At 35.4% G+C, this 15,670-nt stretch overlaps 2 protein-coding genes across 8 annotated transcripts in view; one reads left to right on the top strand and one right to left on the bottom strand.

Moving 5' to 3' along the window:
* The window catches only part of pde1ca (phosphodiesterase 1C, calmodulin-dependent a), a 96,132-nt gene extending 84,619 nt beyond the window's left edge, over positions 1–11,513 (top strand). For 3 of the 6 annotated variants that reach the window (XM_051682365.1, XM_051682370.1, XM_051682368.1), the window contains one exon: positions 10,113–11,513. In XM_051682365.1, the coding sequence (XP_051538325.1) occupies positions 10,113–10,270 (158 nt within the window). In that variant the 3' untranslated portion in view covers positions 10,271–11,513. Of the gene's footprint in view, positions 1–2,724; positions 8,643–10,112 lie in introns of those variants that run through there. The other 3 variants (XM_051682369.1, XM_051682367.1, XM_051682366.1) reach the window with 2 other exon arrangements.
* A 127-nt stretch (positions 11,514–11,640) lies between these two features.
* ppp1r17 (protein phosphatase 1 regulatory subunit 17) lies at positions 11,641–14,007 on the bottom strand. 2 transcript variants are annotated; one of them, XM_051682425.1, is made up of 4 exons: positions 13,995–14,007; positions 12,539–12,623; positions 12,141–12,263; positions 11,641–11,794 (listed from the first exon to the last, which is right to left on the bottom strand). In XM_051682425.1, exons 2-4 carry the CDS (start codon positions 12,606–12,608, stop codon positions 11,724–11,726), a joined length of 264 nt encoding a protein of 87 aa, XP_051538385.1. In that variant the 5' UTR covers positions 12,609–12,623; positions 13,995–14,007; the 3' UTR covers positions 11,641–11,723. The 2 variants fall into 2 exon arrangements, with proteins under 2 accessions (XP_051538385.1, XP_051538384.1); XM_051682424.1 differs by lacking the exon at positions 13,995–14,007 and having other exon boundaries at positions 12,539–12,796.
* Positions 14,008–15,670: the final 1,663 nt, after the last annotated feature.

Raw genomic sequence — 15,670 nt, 5'->3', positions numbered from 1 at the left:
TGAAAAGTATGTACTGTGTTGGCGATGTTGAACTCCCCAAAAACTCAGCTCAACGTGGAACATATAACATGTAGTTTTTATTGTGTCATGACACCTGGTTAGTACACGAAGGCCCCAATTTACTAAGATCTCAAATAACTGGTGCTAATTTGCTTGTGCAATCTTTGAGACTGCGTTGGAAATTGCGTGTGCATGATTTACTTAGAAAAATCACGCAAATAACTACTGTCATGCAAATATGTTGGACACACCCTCCAAAAGCAGGCTTTTGCATGTGGTACTTGCACCAAATGCAATTACTGTACAGCTCTCACTAAATACAATTTTATTTTTATTCAATATGGCATTTATATGTTTATTTATAGGATTGTATGATATCATCATAAAATCCCTGCTATTTAACAAGTGTAAGTATAGTTGATGTGAATGCACATGACACTCTTCACTTGAAATATTCATAATTCACAAAGAAAATACAATATTATGTACATGTTAAACCATTGCACCACTGATGTATACTTAAATGAAATTAGAATTTCAAACCATTATTATCTTGGCCATGGCAAAGTTAGCTGCACACAAGAGACACGGCATGCTGCACGGTACAGAACTTGCGCTCCCTGTTCATTTCACGGGATCAAGACGAAATCTGTTCGGCATACAGGTGTATATTGGACTGCCTACTAGAAAGAACCGGCACTTAAAATATTTCGAAATATGTCAGCAGTTAAAAACAATATTCATTTTGGGGAAACACACAAAAATTGCCAAGACATGCTATTTTGCACATCTGAAAGGCACAATCTTTAAAAGACTACATTAGTAGATCAAGCTCTGATATTTTTTTAGCGTGCTATCAAGTTTGCACATGTTTTTATACATGCAAACCTTTAGTAAATCAGGTCCAAAGTGTACAATCTACTTACTTTTTGTGACAAGTGACTACAACATTACACCACATCAAAGAACCATCACCAATCAGGGGTACAGTAGGTGGCAATATTAGTCCATAAAGCATGCACTGATACATTCTTTAAAAATCCACTAAATAGTAAGCCATTCGGGCACATTTGGCATACTGTTTTCAACATATAGTGATTTGGGATACACTAATCTCAATTTTGCATGTTGTATTTAAGATAATATATGATTTGGGATTCAGCCATTATCAGCAGGAGAGCTTCACCAAGTCTCATCAGAGCGCATGGCAGGATCCTGTGTTGTTTATTTGTCATTTTCATGCATCGTCTTTCACGCATTGTCTTTCACCTCAGTGTTTAGTATTCTCAGTCTTTCTCATTTTTGCTGTAAAAATGAAAAACAAAATTTCCATTCCCTGATGTGATCAAGGCGTCATACAGTAAATTTTGTACTGTATAAGTTGACAGACAACAAATATGGACGCTGTGTGTGAGCAAATGTCGGTTCATCCCAGTATGCAATTATTGAACGTCTTTATTCAATTCTCCGCAATTTTAATGGAGGTTAACATTATTAAGGGACTTTTAAAAAATTTGCAGTTGAAAATGTGTCTTTCTTAGCCTAATGTCAAACAGTAACAATTTTTGTTGTATTGTGATTGTATTTTTGACTTGCACATTTATAAAAAGTGATATATAATGGCAGTATTTCTGTTTTGTCAATGTTTGTCTAAAAATGATCCTAACAAAAAGTGTTGCCATAGCAAATTTAATTTGCAAACATATATTTTTGGTTTACGAGCATCTGTTTAACTTTCGTGGCTACTGACCTTGAAACCCCTGTTTAAACATATTCTCCAAGCCATTCTCTGGTGACCTCTCTCATCAACAAAGCATTTCCGTCAACAGAACTGCCACTCACTGGATGTTTTTTGTTTTTGGCACCATTCTGAGTAAATTCTAGAGACTGTTGTGTGTGAAAATCCCAGGAGATCAGCAGTTACAGAAATACTCAAACCAGCCCATCTGGCACCAACAATCATGCCACACTCCAAATCACTGAGATCAAATTTTTTACCCATTCTGATGGTTGATGTGAACATTAACTGAAGCTCCTGACCCATATCTGCATGATTTTATGCACTGCACTGCTGCCACACGATTGGCTGATTAGATAATCGCATGGATGATTGTTGGTGCCAGATGGGCTGGTTTGAGTATTTTGCTGATCTCCTGGGATTTTCACACACAACAGTCTCTAGGATTTACTCTGAATGGTGCCAAAAACAAAAAACATCCATTGAGCGGCAGTTCTGTGGATGGAAATGCCTTGTTGATGAGAGAGGTCAACAGAGAATGGCCAGACTGGTTTGAACTGACAAAGTCTATGGTAACTCAGATAACCGCTCTGTATAATTGTGGTGAGAAGAATATCATCTCAGAATGCTATTATGGGGTATAACACCCTCCAAAACACCCCATAATTTGCATACTGGTTCATCCAAAACAAGTTATTTTGTTCTCCCTTTGCAATCCCCTCCATTTCCCCTAAATGGAATAATATAATAAAAGAAAATTATAAAAATATTCACCCTCATGTTGTGACTGAGGCTAATATTCTGCCTTTTGTGTTCCACGGAATGTAGAAAGTCTTGGGGTGTGTAAATGATGGCAGAATTTTAATTTTTGCATGAAATTTCCCATCGCATGTCAGATGTCGTAGCATGTCATTCCCTTGTCAAACCTCAGTCGGAGCTATGGAACATGAGCTCTAAATGTGCCAAATATCTGCTCTCCTCTGCAGACACAGAAGAGGAGTACAGTAACTGTGGGAACAGCCCCTCATCACTGGCAAACAGTGCAGCTGCTGCCTCTGCGCCTGATGCAAACTAACAGACTCCAAACCCTGTTCTGTGCTGTCACCTGGTGGTTACTTTCTTTTATTACTCATCTCTTTGCTTTTTGAAGGACATTTTCTTTCTTAAATAAGGTTTTCTGTTTCTCATAGACCCACCTCAAGTTTTTCCTGCTTTCTTTAATTCAAACCTGACTTTAAAGATGTATGACCTTACATGCAAACAAGGTTTTGGGTCTGAGATTCACAAAACAATCCAAGACTTTTGCTTGATGATGCTACATTGGCCGCAGTCATGATGTTCCATGGTGGCTTTTGGAAACTGTTGCCACCGAAACCACACGGAAATTAAATGTATGTACTGTGTGTTGATGAAGGCCACCCATCTAATTCCCCAGGGATGGCACAACAAGCATCAGACCTCCAGACAGCAGATGGAGAACCTCAAAGAACTTTAGTCCCATGCAACTGGACCACAGCCTTCAACTGGCCCTCATTACAGTGTCCAAAGAATGTCTGCAGAGTTGCTGTTTGTTTACCTCTTATTTTTAGCATTTTTTTCATCAATGTGCACATTTACTTGCACACCGATATGCTGATAACGACCAAAAATGTGTACATTAAAAAAATCGTGTTTACATGAGATTTGAAATGATCGGATTATTCTCTGCTTTTGACATCAAAATGAGAACAGACATGCACACAACACTTCTGCACTTTGCATAAGCCAGTAAAAGTGATGGTAAAGGTGTTTACAAGCAACGCAAAATTGGTGTAACGGGCAAAAATCTACGTGTGCTTATCGTTTTTTGCTTAAACTTTTATGACCTTACCTCGATAAAGGAAAATCGTTAAAGGCATTTACATGACCTTACACGTTGTTGGCTTGCTAAGCATAATCGGTGTAATATTGTGCATGTAAACGTGCTCATTGTTTGTTATTTACTGTTTAGTAGTAGTTATACTGATGTTGCTGTCATCCTGTTTTTTGTTATGTGTGTGATACTGTACTGTTTCCAGTGCTTGTGTGCGTTCTCTGTACATATGCTGGTGTGGATCAAACCGTGTATGTGATAGAGGCTTTCAGTGTTAATATAATGGCCCGTAATCTTTTGTCAATATCCTTTGCCAATTAAGAAATAGCAGACAAGCAAGAGTGCTGTAATACTGAAAATCTCAGCCGGCAGGCTTGTGACTTTGGCACAATGACATTCAGTACCTCAGCACGATTGCAAATGATTTTGCTTTTATATACAAAAGTTCTATAAACAAGAAATTAATATAGAGTAGCTTAAATTTTAGGCCACATATACACTTGCAAGTTTTCAGTTTCCTGACGTCATTGTTTTCAAATTATGTGGTAATGGAGAACATTTTTTTAAACAATCAATGGTTAGTTAACAAACATTAGTTAACAATATTAGTTAACATAAACTAACAATTAAAAATACTTTTACAGCATTTATTAATCTTGGTTAATGTTCATTTTAACATATAGGCTACTCATACATTTTTACATTTACATTTTGCATTTATGCATTTGGCAGATGCTTTTATCCAAAGCAACTTACAGTGCACATATTACAGGGACATTCCCCCCCGGAGCAACCTGGAGTTAAGTGTCTTGCTCAAGGACACAATGGTGGTGGCTGTGGGATCAAACTGGCCACCTTATGCTTTCCTGTTCTGTGCTTTAGTCCATTACGCCACCACCACTCCATCAAAAGTGGTCCATCACAAAATCTAAAGTTTTACATGTTAACATTAGTTATTGCACTATGAACTAACAATGAACAATTGTGTTTTTATTAACTAACATTTACAAAGTTTATAAATGATGTGGAAAATATATTGCTCATTGTTAGTTCATGATACCTATTGTATTAATTAATGTTAATGAATGGAACCTTACTGTAAAGTGTTACCCAATCAATGGAGCTTTTCGAAAATGCTCTCCATTACTGCATACTTTGGAAAACGATTATGGTCAGAAACTGAAAATGGAGTTTTAAAATAAAATGGATAAGAGTGTATGTGGCTTTAGACTTAATATAGAAATCAAGCTTGGAACGGCGCTTGTCAGATCAGATTAGAGGACCGGGACTAACTGTTATAACATCACTTTGATCACAAAAGATATTATTCTTTTCAAATATAACTCATTGTGACTGATAGGATTCACACAAATTGTAATCAGTTCAGTCTTTCATTTAGAATATGGAGTCATTTTTACAGAAACTGTTAATAGGATGTTACAATATGTGATTTGCACAACATACCCGTAGATCTATATCAGTTGCATATTGTGAAATTACAAAGAAGAGGAAAGGAAAATGGAAAAAAAAAATACATATGTTTATTGTAATCAAGGTGCATTTGCCATTATACAGTTCATCTGTAACAGTGGTGTCCAACAATATTGGCACCCTTGGTAAATATGAGCAAAGAAGGCTGTGTAAAATATGTCTTTGTTGCTTATCCTTTTGATCTTTCATTCAATATATTCACAAAAATCTATCCTCTAATGGATATCAAACAATTGCAAACACAACACAAGTTTTATAAAAAAATATATATATATATATTTGTCAAATATATGTGTGGCACAATTATTGGCACCCTTTTATTTAATACTTTGTGCAACCTCCCTTTGCCAAGATAACAGCTCTGAGTCTTCTTCTATAATGCCTAATGAGGTTGGAGGTCACATAGCAAGGGATATGAGACCATTCCTCCATACAGAATCTCTCCAGATCCTTCAAATTCAGAGGTCCATGCTGGTGGACTCTCCTCTTCAGTTCACCCCACAAGTTTTCCATGGCAGAACCTTGATTTTGTGGTCAGTGAACCATTTTTTTGTGTTGATTTTGGTGTTTGTTTTGGATCATTGTCCTGCTGGAAGATCCAACCAGAGCCCATTGTAAGCTGTCTGACAGAGGCAGTCAGATTTTGATTTTTTTACCTGCTAGTATTTGATAGAGTCCATGATGCCATGTATCCAAACAAGATGTCCAGGACCTCTGGCAGAAAAACAGCACCATAACATTAAAGATCCACCACTATATTTAACCGTGGGCATGGGGTACTTTTCCATATGGCTACCTCTCTGTGTGCACCAAACCCATCTCTGGTGTTTGCTGCCAAAAAGCTCTATTTTTGTTTTATCTATCCATAGAACCCTGTCCTATTTGAAGTTCCAGTAGTGTCTGGCAAACTGAAGATGCTTAAGTTTGTTGTTGGATGAGAGCAGAGGCTTTTTTCTTGAAACCCTCCCAAACAACTTGTAGTGATGTTGGTTCAATTCTCCAGCTGTGATCCCTTGGAGAATTTTTGGCCAGCTGAACCATCCTCCTCACCGTGCATAAAGACATTATAGACACACATTCTCTTCCAGGCCAATTTGTAACATCTCCAGTTGATTGGAACTTCTTAATTATTGCCCTGATGGTGGAAATGGGCATTTTCAATGCTTTAGCTATTTTCTTATAGCCACTTCCCATTTTGTGAAGCTCAACAACCTTTTGCCGCACATCAGAACTATATTCTTTGGTCTTATCCATTGTGATGGATGACTAAAGGAATTTGACCCGTGTGTTACCTCATATTTATACCCCTGTGAAACAGGAAGTCATGGCTGAACAATTTCATGTTCCTAGTCAACCAGGTGTACTAAAAAAATATGAATTGGAATATAATTCAGATATATTTTACTCATAAGAATTTCTAGGGGTGCCAATAATTGTGGCAAACATGTTTTGGAGAAAAGTATTTATTTAATTATGAGATCCCCCCCCCCCCTTGCAATTAGTTTACTTCAATTAAAGGTTAGATTTTTGTGAATATTTTAATCAAAAGGATAAACAATAAAGACATATTTTTCACAGCCTTCTTTGCTCATATTTACCAAGGGTGCCAATATTTTTGGACACAACTGTAGATAACACAAGTCTTGTCCATCTGATGTTGTGACTCGAACCTGATGGGCCAACTATCTCTCAAGCTTCTGCAAACATTTTTAGCCCTTCAAGACCTTAAAATGTAGTAAATGTAATTATTTTGACAGTAGGTTGTATTTTGAATTTTCTTCTATTTTTGTATTAAATGTATATAAAAGATGACTATTTATGAAGTGTTGTTTATAGAGCTTGTCACATTTTCGAAATTTGCTATGAACAATATACTTTTGAGGAGGCATACCATACATACACTATATTGCCAAAGGTATTCACTCATTTGCCTTTAGACGCATATGAACTTAAGTGACATCCCATTCTTAGGGTTTAATATGACGTCGGCCCACCCTTTGCAGCTATAACAGCTTCAACTCTTCTGGGAAGGCTTTCCACAAGGTTTAGGAGTGTGTTTATGGGAATTTTTGACCATTCTTCCAGAAGCGCATTTGTGAGGTCAGACACTGATGTTGGACGAGAAGGCCTGGCTCGCAGTCTTCGCTCTAATTCATCCCAAAGGTGCTCTGTCGGGTTGAGGTCAGGACTCTGTGCAGGCCAGTCAAGTTCTTCCACACCAAACTCGCTCATCCATGTCTTTATGGACCTTGCTTTGTGCACTGGTGCGCAGTCATGTTGGAACAGGAAGGGGCCATCCCCAAACTGTTCCCACAAAGTTGGGAGCATGGAATTGTCCAAAATCTCTTGGTATGCTGAAGCATTCAGAGTTCCTTTCACTGGAACTAAGGGGCCAAGCCCAGCTCCTGAAAAACAACCCCACACCATAATCCCCCCTCCACCAAACTTCACAGTTGGCACAATGCAGTCAGACAAGTACCGTTCTCCTGGCAACCGCCAAACCCAGTCTCATCCATCAGATTGCCAGATGGAGAAGCGTGATTCGTCACTCCAGAGAACGCGTCTCCACTGCTCTAGAGACCAGTGGCGGCGTGCTTTACACCACTGCATCCGACGCTTTGCATTGCACTTGGTGATGTATGGCTTGGATGCAGATGCTCGGCCATGGAAACCCATTCCATGAAGCTCTCTACGCACTGTTCTTGAGCTAATCTGAAGGCCACATGAACTTTGGAGGTCTGTAGCGATTGACTCTGCAGAAAGTTGGTGACCTCTGTGCACTATGCGCCTCAGCATCCGCTGACCCCGCTCTGTCATTTTACGTGGCCTACCACTTCGTGGCTGAGTTGCTGTCATTCCCAATCGCTTCCACTTTGTTATAATACCACTGACAGTTGACTGTGGAATATTTAGTAGCGAGGAAATTTCACGACTGGACTTGTTGCACAGGTGGCATCCTATCACAGTACCACGCTGGAATTCACTGAGCTCCTGAGAGCGGCCCATTCTTTCACAAATGTTTGTAGAAGCAGTCTGCATGCCTAGGTGCTTCATTTTATACACCTGTGGCCATGGAAGTGATTGGAACACCTGAATTCAGTTATTTGGATGGGTGAGCGAATACTTTTGGCAATATAGTGTATGTAGATGAGAGATATATTAGAGAGATAAAAAGGGATTTTACTATTTAATCTGGTTAACAAAGAAAAAAGATTTCAGTAATATAACTTCAACATAGTGATTCTCTAGATACTGAGTGCAGATAAAAAACACCTCTTTGGTTCCATGTCCTATGGGTATTTATTTTAATATTTATGTCACAAACTTTCAATATGGTTTAATCTATATTGCCCAACCTTATTGATCTTTAGAGGAGACTGTGACAAAAGTGTGTATATACAGTTATGCTAGGACACATTCTTATGATGCACTTATTCATATGAAATATTACTGAAAATCATTTTCTTATTAACTGTGATAATGAGAAAAACAAAAAAAGTAGAAAACAAGTAAAAAAACAAACAAACAAACAAACAAACAAAAAGAAAAAAAAAAAAACAAGTTAGGCCTCCTTGTATACTGTATAGGCTGTTATAAATAGCCAGCAAAATCCTAGAAACGTCTGTTGCCTCAACCAAAGATTACTATAATGTCTGTATCATTTTACTGGAGATCATCGCAAGTCATCAAGCACGCATGTGTTGTGAGTAATTATTTTTTAAAGAAAGAAAGAATAATGCATTGTTGCCTTAAATCTTTTATTATTCATGACCTTGTAAATTATTCTCATGTCCCTCATTCTGTTCTCCTTAATAGAAAATTTATAGAATATTTGTGTTGATCTTCCGTCACTGTTTAGTTTGTCCTTCCCTGACTCTGTTATGGGTCACAGCACACATTTTTAGCTTTTGTTTTTTTCTTCTTCTTTTTTTTTTTTTTTTTTTCCAGATATGAGAAACATCTCAATGACATTTCATTCTTAAATTCCTAGAAAAGCTCAAATTCATATGTGAATGTCTGCAGAATGCTTTGCCCGAATTTGTAATTGAACTTTGCAAAGCTCCTTTGGTTGATGCTGTACCATTATAAAATATTGCAAATATTATCATGGTATAATTTTGTGTTTAACTAAAATCAGTACATGCAAAGTTTACTCTTTTTCTCTGTGATTATAAATGTGATTTTGGATTTCTGACATTTTTGCCACTGATATCTTGTGAGTTCTGCAAAATCCTCTTTTAAACTCATGTTTAGCATTTTTGGACTCAGAGCGGGAGATTCTCTAAATGAAATGCTACAATAAATGTACATTTATAGAAACTGAAGAGTAAATATTGCACACTGTGAGATTCTGCCTTAATGAGTTTTATAGTTCTGCTTTGAAGTAAGTCGTGTTCAGCTCTGTCAAGTACGTTTGTGTGTCTGCCTGGCAACATCTTGTTTTTTTGTTTTGTTTTTTTTTTTATTTCGCTAACACAAAAAACTGTTCCATTAGTGAAATAAATGGACACCTTTATTATTATTTTCTCAATACAATTAGCAACTAGTGCTGTGCTGCCATCTGTTAGGTGTCTAATGTACTGCAGTCAATTACATACACTTGTATGTAAGTTGCCAGATTTTTCTTACAACAACACCATACAAAAACAAAATAATTTTCATATCCACACATATTTATTGTTTACCCCCCTTTTCTTTTTTCTTTTTTTAATCTCTAAATTTATTTGTCATAAAATTTTAATTTGTCTTCAATAATAATGTCTGTTGATGAGGAATTTTATTTTTTATAAGGAATAAATCATCTTAAGGCAGGTGTGGTCATGTAGTCATGTGATCATGCTTCTTTTGGTGCTCCGTAATTGCACTTTTGTGACAATAAATCTTTACTCAAAGGGCTCAGATGACGAGTTGGAGTCTTTATTTGGGATCTCTGATGAGATTCATGTCTGATATCAGTCTATTCATTCATATGTTTAAAAAGAAATATTATCTAAACCTTTCTTCATTCAGATTCTGCTCTGTGTTTTGCAGGTCGTCGTAAGTACCACCTGGTGCGATACACTAAGAAACCAAGTTACTGTGCCTACTCCTATTTGCTCTCCCGGCCACAGAGAGAAGACAACAAACACGCAGACCCCCGCAGCAAAGCCAGACATCTACAGAGCATCTCTCTGAGACGGGGGAGGTGACCTCACCTCAGCACTACACACACACGTCTGAGTTACACACAACAACAGGTCTACACAGTTAATATTGTTGAAACACATGAAAACATGTCTAGTACACATTTCATAATTTTGCTTAAAGAAAATGAAGCCTCTTTTTAGGACTCTTAAGACTTATTTGTTTTTATATTGTGACATTTCCATTACTGTAATGTGTCCAGATGTTTCCTTTCTCTGAGGTTTTTTTATTTGGATTTTTTATTTAATGTATTTATTTATTTGTACTATTTTATTATATATGTGACCTGCTTTGTCATTTTGAGTCACTTTGACCAAGAATTTAGTTGAATGGAAAGTCTCAGCTTTCTAACAACATATTATGTTTCTACTCCAAACCATTATCGAAATACAACAAATTAAATGTTGGCTGGTATATTAATTTAAAGCTTTTCTTTTTACTTTGTGCATAAAACTGATGGAGCATGTTACGTATAATTATATTTTTATTTGTATTTTTTGAATGATCATTTTCATTAGATTATTATTACTGTAATACCGTATTTTTACTGTATTCCAGTAAAAATTACTGTAATATAATGTTGTTGTTATTGTTGTTTTTCCATTTAGGTCACCATAAATTAAAGGCAAGTACTACCATGATAAACGTTTTGCAAATTCGCACAATTCTTATTTACTTTACGGTAATGAAAATGATATTTCTAAGTAATATGGTAAGTAGAATTAGAGAGCAACATTTTTTTTTTTTTTTACATATTATTTTCATAGTTTTTATTTGTTTGTTTTTTTCATTTTTATTTATGTTTTGATTATTAATTTTTTGAATTTCCATTATTCTCAATGGTAATTCTCATTATAGAGTTTCATTACTGTAATACAGTAACTTTTTACTATATATTCATATCAGCATAAATTAAAGGCAGTCCAATGAATACTACCATGTATAAATATTTGCATTATGGTAATGAGAATTAAGTGGTAAAATGTGCTAAATGGTCATAAAAATAATATCACAATGTAAAAAATCCCATAAATAGGCTTCTTTCTTTAGGCAAAAATATAATTTGTTAAATATTTTGATTTTGGGATCAAATAAGACCTGGACAGGTTCTTGACAAGCTTCATAAGATTAAGACCCAGTTAAAGTAACCCACTGTACATATTACCCACTGACACATCTTTTCATTATGCTTAATAATTTTGCATGTTAATTAAGACTGAATTGTCTTTGCTGTCTAATATATGGATTGTCAAATACATGCACTAAATTTACATTTACATTGCAATGATCATGTTTTAATTATAAGGAAGTCCCTTCACTGGAAGTTGTGTTACTACAGTGTAACACTCAAATGACGACATGACAGCACAAAAAATATATGCAAAGCCTACATTTAATGAAGACTCAGTGAACATTCAAAAATAAAACAATGAAAACCAAAGCTTTTGAAAAACACATCTACTTCTTCATCTCCTTCTCTTCATCCTCCTGGTGAATCATTCGAGCCTCTGTCTTCATCAGTCTCACACCTGCGAAAGAGAATCACAAAGAATTCAGAGACTCGCAGACAAAGAAGACATCAAGAGAGAGAGAGAGAGAGAGAGTGAGAGACAGACAGTGAGAAGGCAAGACTTCTAAAAAAACTCTTTGTAATTTTTTTTTGCTTGTTTTTAGTGAAAATATCTAAACATTCTTAAAACAAGATACATTTACTTGAGAAGCAAAATAGTGTAAGATAATAAGAAAATGTGTTTTAAGCATAAATGTAACATAATTTTGTTTTATGAGAGTTTGATGTTTAAAACAGAGATATTCAAGACAAACATTTTGACTAATATAAGATTTTTGTAGTGTTATAGAATGAGAAAGTCTTGCCTGGAATGAGTGGAGGGCTGTTGAGTACAGGAGTGTCTTTCCTCCGAGGTTTCTTCTGTCCCAGGTTGTCTTGCTGATGTTCTTCAGAATTGTGCTTCTGATTGTCCATTTCTGCATTCCCATCTGCAGGGGAATACCACAACACTTCAGAACCAGGTTCACAAACACACACAAGGACTGGTGTGTGTGCATGTATCAGTCAGACTGTCACCATCTGTTGCCACCTTTGTTTATCCCAACGGTTCCTCCAATTTTTTGCCTATCAGTTGTCAATCTACATTGTTTCTCTTGTACTTTCCTTAAAAAAAAGACTTATTTTCCTCCACAGTACACACATCATGCACATATATACACACAGATTGACTGGAAAACAGGCAAAAACATACTGCGGTACTCACAGAGATGCTCGTGCATGGTGAGTGTGTGCTCGGCTTTGTCTGAGAGTGACCTCACACAGTCAGTAGACATGCTCCGTATGGCAGTCTGTTCAGGTATCAGATAACAGCTCATGTTTAGTGTGTACACACACACACATATATAACAAAGGCTATGTCATACTTACTGGAAAGCAAATTTATTGGATATATAGGGCACTAAAAATAAAAGTAGATACTCATTTCACAAAATGATTTTGCTTATATAAATTATATAAAGTATATATATAATATGGTGTGTATTTATATATATATATATATATATATATATATATATATATATATATATATATATATATATATATAAAACTGTAAAGACTGCTTTTTGAGACCCAATGTATATTATTATAATGGTTTTTATGTTCATGCAGAGGATTACACTGCCGTTCAAAAGTTTGGGGTCATTTACTCATTCTTTATTATAATTTTTTTTTCTCTCATTTTCGAATAATAGTAAAGTCATCAAATCTATGGAATAACAGAAATGGAACTATGGGAATTATGTTGTGGCTAAAAAAAATATGATATATCAAAACTATATTATATTTTAGCATCCTCAAAGTAGTCACCCTTTGCCTAGAAATGTACTCTTAGTATTTTCTCAACCAACTTCTTGAGGTATCACCCTGGGATGATTTTTAAACTGTATTGAAAGAGTTTCAATCTATGCTGGGTACTTATTTGCTGCTTTTCTTTATTATTCGGTCCAAGTCATCAATTTCAAAAACGTTTTTTTTTTTTTTTTTTTTTTTATGAAATAAATTAATATGGTGGCACAATTATATTTTTGTCTACAAAACTAATTTCAAACATTTAAGCATACGCCTTCAGATCAAAAGATTTTTAAGATCATGAGAAACATTTCGGTCAAGTGACCCCAAACTTTTGAACGGCAGTGTATATTCATCAATCAGATTAACTGTATGTTATATTATTTATGCTCATGAAAAGTATCATATTCAAAGATATCACATTCAATAAACAAATGCCATATTCATCACTTGTTATGCGTTTAATTTCATAGTCGAAGTCATGTTAACTGTTATTTTCCTCTAAATTAGTTCAGGAAACTACAGTAAACATTTAACACATTCAAATGTGCAACATATATACATGATATCAAGCTCTATTTACACACAATGGTTCTCATTCATTGCATTGAATGCACCAATTTCTGAGCATGCTTTCATAAACGATTTACACTAACATTAATTGTGCTCATGTTGCTTGACTGCAGTCTAGTGAATACACACTAAAAACAATCAATATTATCTAAACACAGTTACTTAAACATTATTTACTACTGAATTAAAATGTAAAATATGACCCATTAAGCAAAGACTTGCTGAAATATAAAGTTTTAAATCAGAAAGGACTAAAACAGAACTAAACTGTGAGCGAAATTAACAGAAGGCCTTACCTCAATGTGGCCGAGATAGAGATTGAGAGAGTAAAGGCCAGATGAAAGCGAGAGGTTATGTACTCCAGGAGGAGGGCCCATCTCCATTAGAGCCTGTTGTCACGGTGACAGAGGGCCTTGTGATATGCCAATCATTCCAGCTTCCATGAGCACACATCACTGAGGTTAATGAACCAACTTTGAATTTAGCAGCGATTCAAACACAGTAATGATGAAGCTGGGGTTCGATTAGACAGTGCTTTAAGACAGTGTGTTCTCAATGGAATAATTCCCTATGAGTGATTTTGATTCGCCTACATGAGAAACTCGGTTTAATTTGTCCATCTAATATAGTACTTCATAAAATACAGTACGTTTGAGTTAACAATGACTTATCTCTGTAATTTACAACCATCCACAGAACTCATTAAGAGTACAATGGAGAGCATGAACAAGAGGGAGTAAATAATAATTATAATAATAATAGAAAACAATGTGGACATATTGTTTGATGGGAGGCTTTGATGTCTGTTAATTCTCTCCTGATGTGAATGGTGTTTCCTTCCATGTTGAGTGTGTGTGAAGTGGTGTTGATGATTTTCATTCATTGAACTGCTCTGTTAAACAGGAGACTGTACTGTATGTTTTAATGTATTCATATGTCAACCCAATGACTGGTAAAGAAGCGTCTGCAAAGAACATAAATGTTAACGGATAAATGTGGTGATAAAAATGGCACTTTTCACATGATCCCTAAGCATGATTATGAGGTCAAATATATTGTTCATTCAAATAAATATAAGATAAACAGTATTTAACAAAGAAAATAAAACACAGATACTGAACCTAGCCACACCATTTGATAGATTTAAGAAATTAAAAGCTACGCATTGCATCAGTTAGGGTTAAAATAATTGTTGCCAGAAGAAACATATTAATCACTGCAATAATGATCCAGTCATAGCATTTTAAGTATCTGCTTATTTAAATCAAAACAGTGTATGTTTGGAAAGAGAAATGCAATGGCGCTTGCGGCATGCTGTCCTGAGGTTAACACAGTGTGAGTCGCGTGCGACCCATTTGAATTTGACACAGAATTCTCTGTTATAATCCCATCTGATACGAGATACTTAAAGGCTCTGTGCTGAAGCTAGTTGAAATAAGATTAAACAGCCCGTCATATTAAACTACAGTCGCGAGTAGGGTTGCCACTTTTGAAGTTTTAAAATAGGGTTAATATGAATAAAAACTGTAGCTATATCCTTTCTTATATGCTAAAATGAGAACTTTTCTGACCCATTTATAAAAAAATAAAAAATACATAATTTATATGTTAAAAATATATTTTAATTTTTTTATTATTTGTCTTTATCTTAATTATGTATACATTTTGGACGGTTTATATATATATATATATATATATATATATATATATATATATATATATAATTTATTTTGTTTCATTTTTTTCCTTCACCTACTTGTCTTTATGATTGTATTCATACATTGTTTGATCTTACTGAACATTTATATAGAAAAAACTCCACAGTTATACCATTTGTGGACTTTTCAGACGGTCCCTTACCGCACCCTCCACAGTATTAGCAAGTTATTTCACAATGTGTGGACTTTTCAGACGGTCCCTTACCGCACCCTCCACAGTATTAGCAAGTTATTTCACAATGTGTGGACTTTTC

This window comes from Myxocyprinus asiaticus, chromosome 41 (genome assembly GCF_019703515.2).
Source record: "Myxocyprinus asiaticus isolate MX2 ecotype Aquarium Trade chromosome 41, UBuf_Myxa_2, whole genome shotgun sequence".
NCBI lineage: Eukaryota > Metazoa > Chordata > Actinopteri > Cypriniformes > Catostomidae > Myxocyprinus > Myxocyprinus asiaticus.
Note: the sequence above shows the minus strand (reverse complement) of the source record. Positions and strands in the feature narration are given on the sequence as shown.

Excerpts from the sequence above, each read along its gene's own strand:
- ppp1r17 (XM_051682424.1), bottom strand. The coding sequence starts at position 12,650 with ATGAGCTGTTATCTGATACCTGAACAGACTGCCATACGGAGCATGTCT. Across the intron at positions 12,264-12,538 it reads CACCATGCACGAGCATCTCT|ATGGGAATGCAGAAATGGAC; the intron begins GTGAGTACCGCA and ends ATTCCCCTGCAG. Across the intron at positions 11,795-12,140 it reads CAGCCCTCCACTCATTCCAG|GTGTGAGACTGATGAAGACA; the intron begins GCAAGACTTTCT and ends TCTCTTTCGCAG.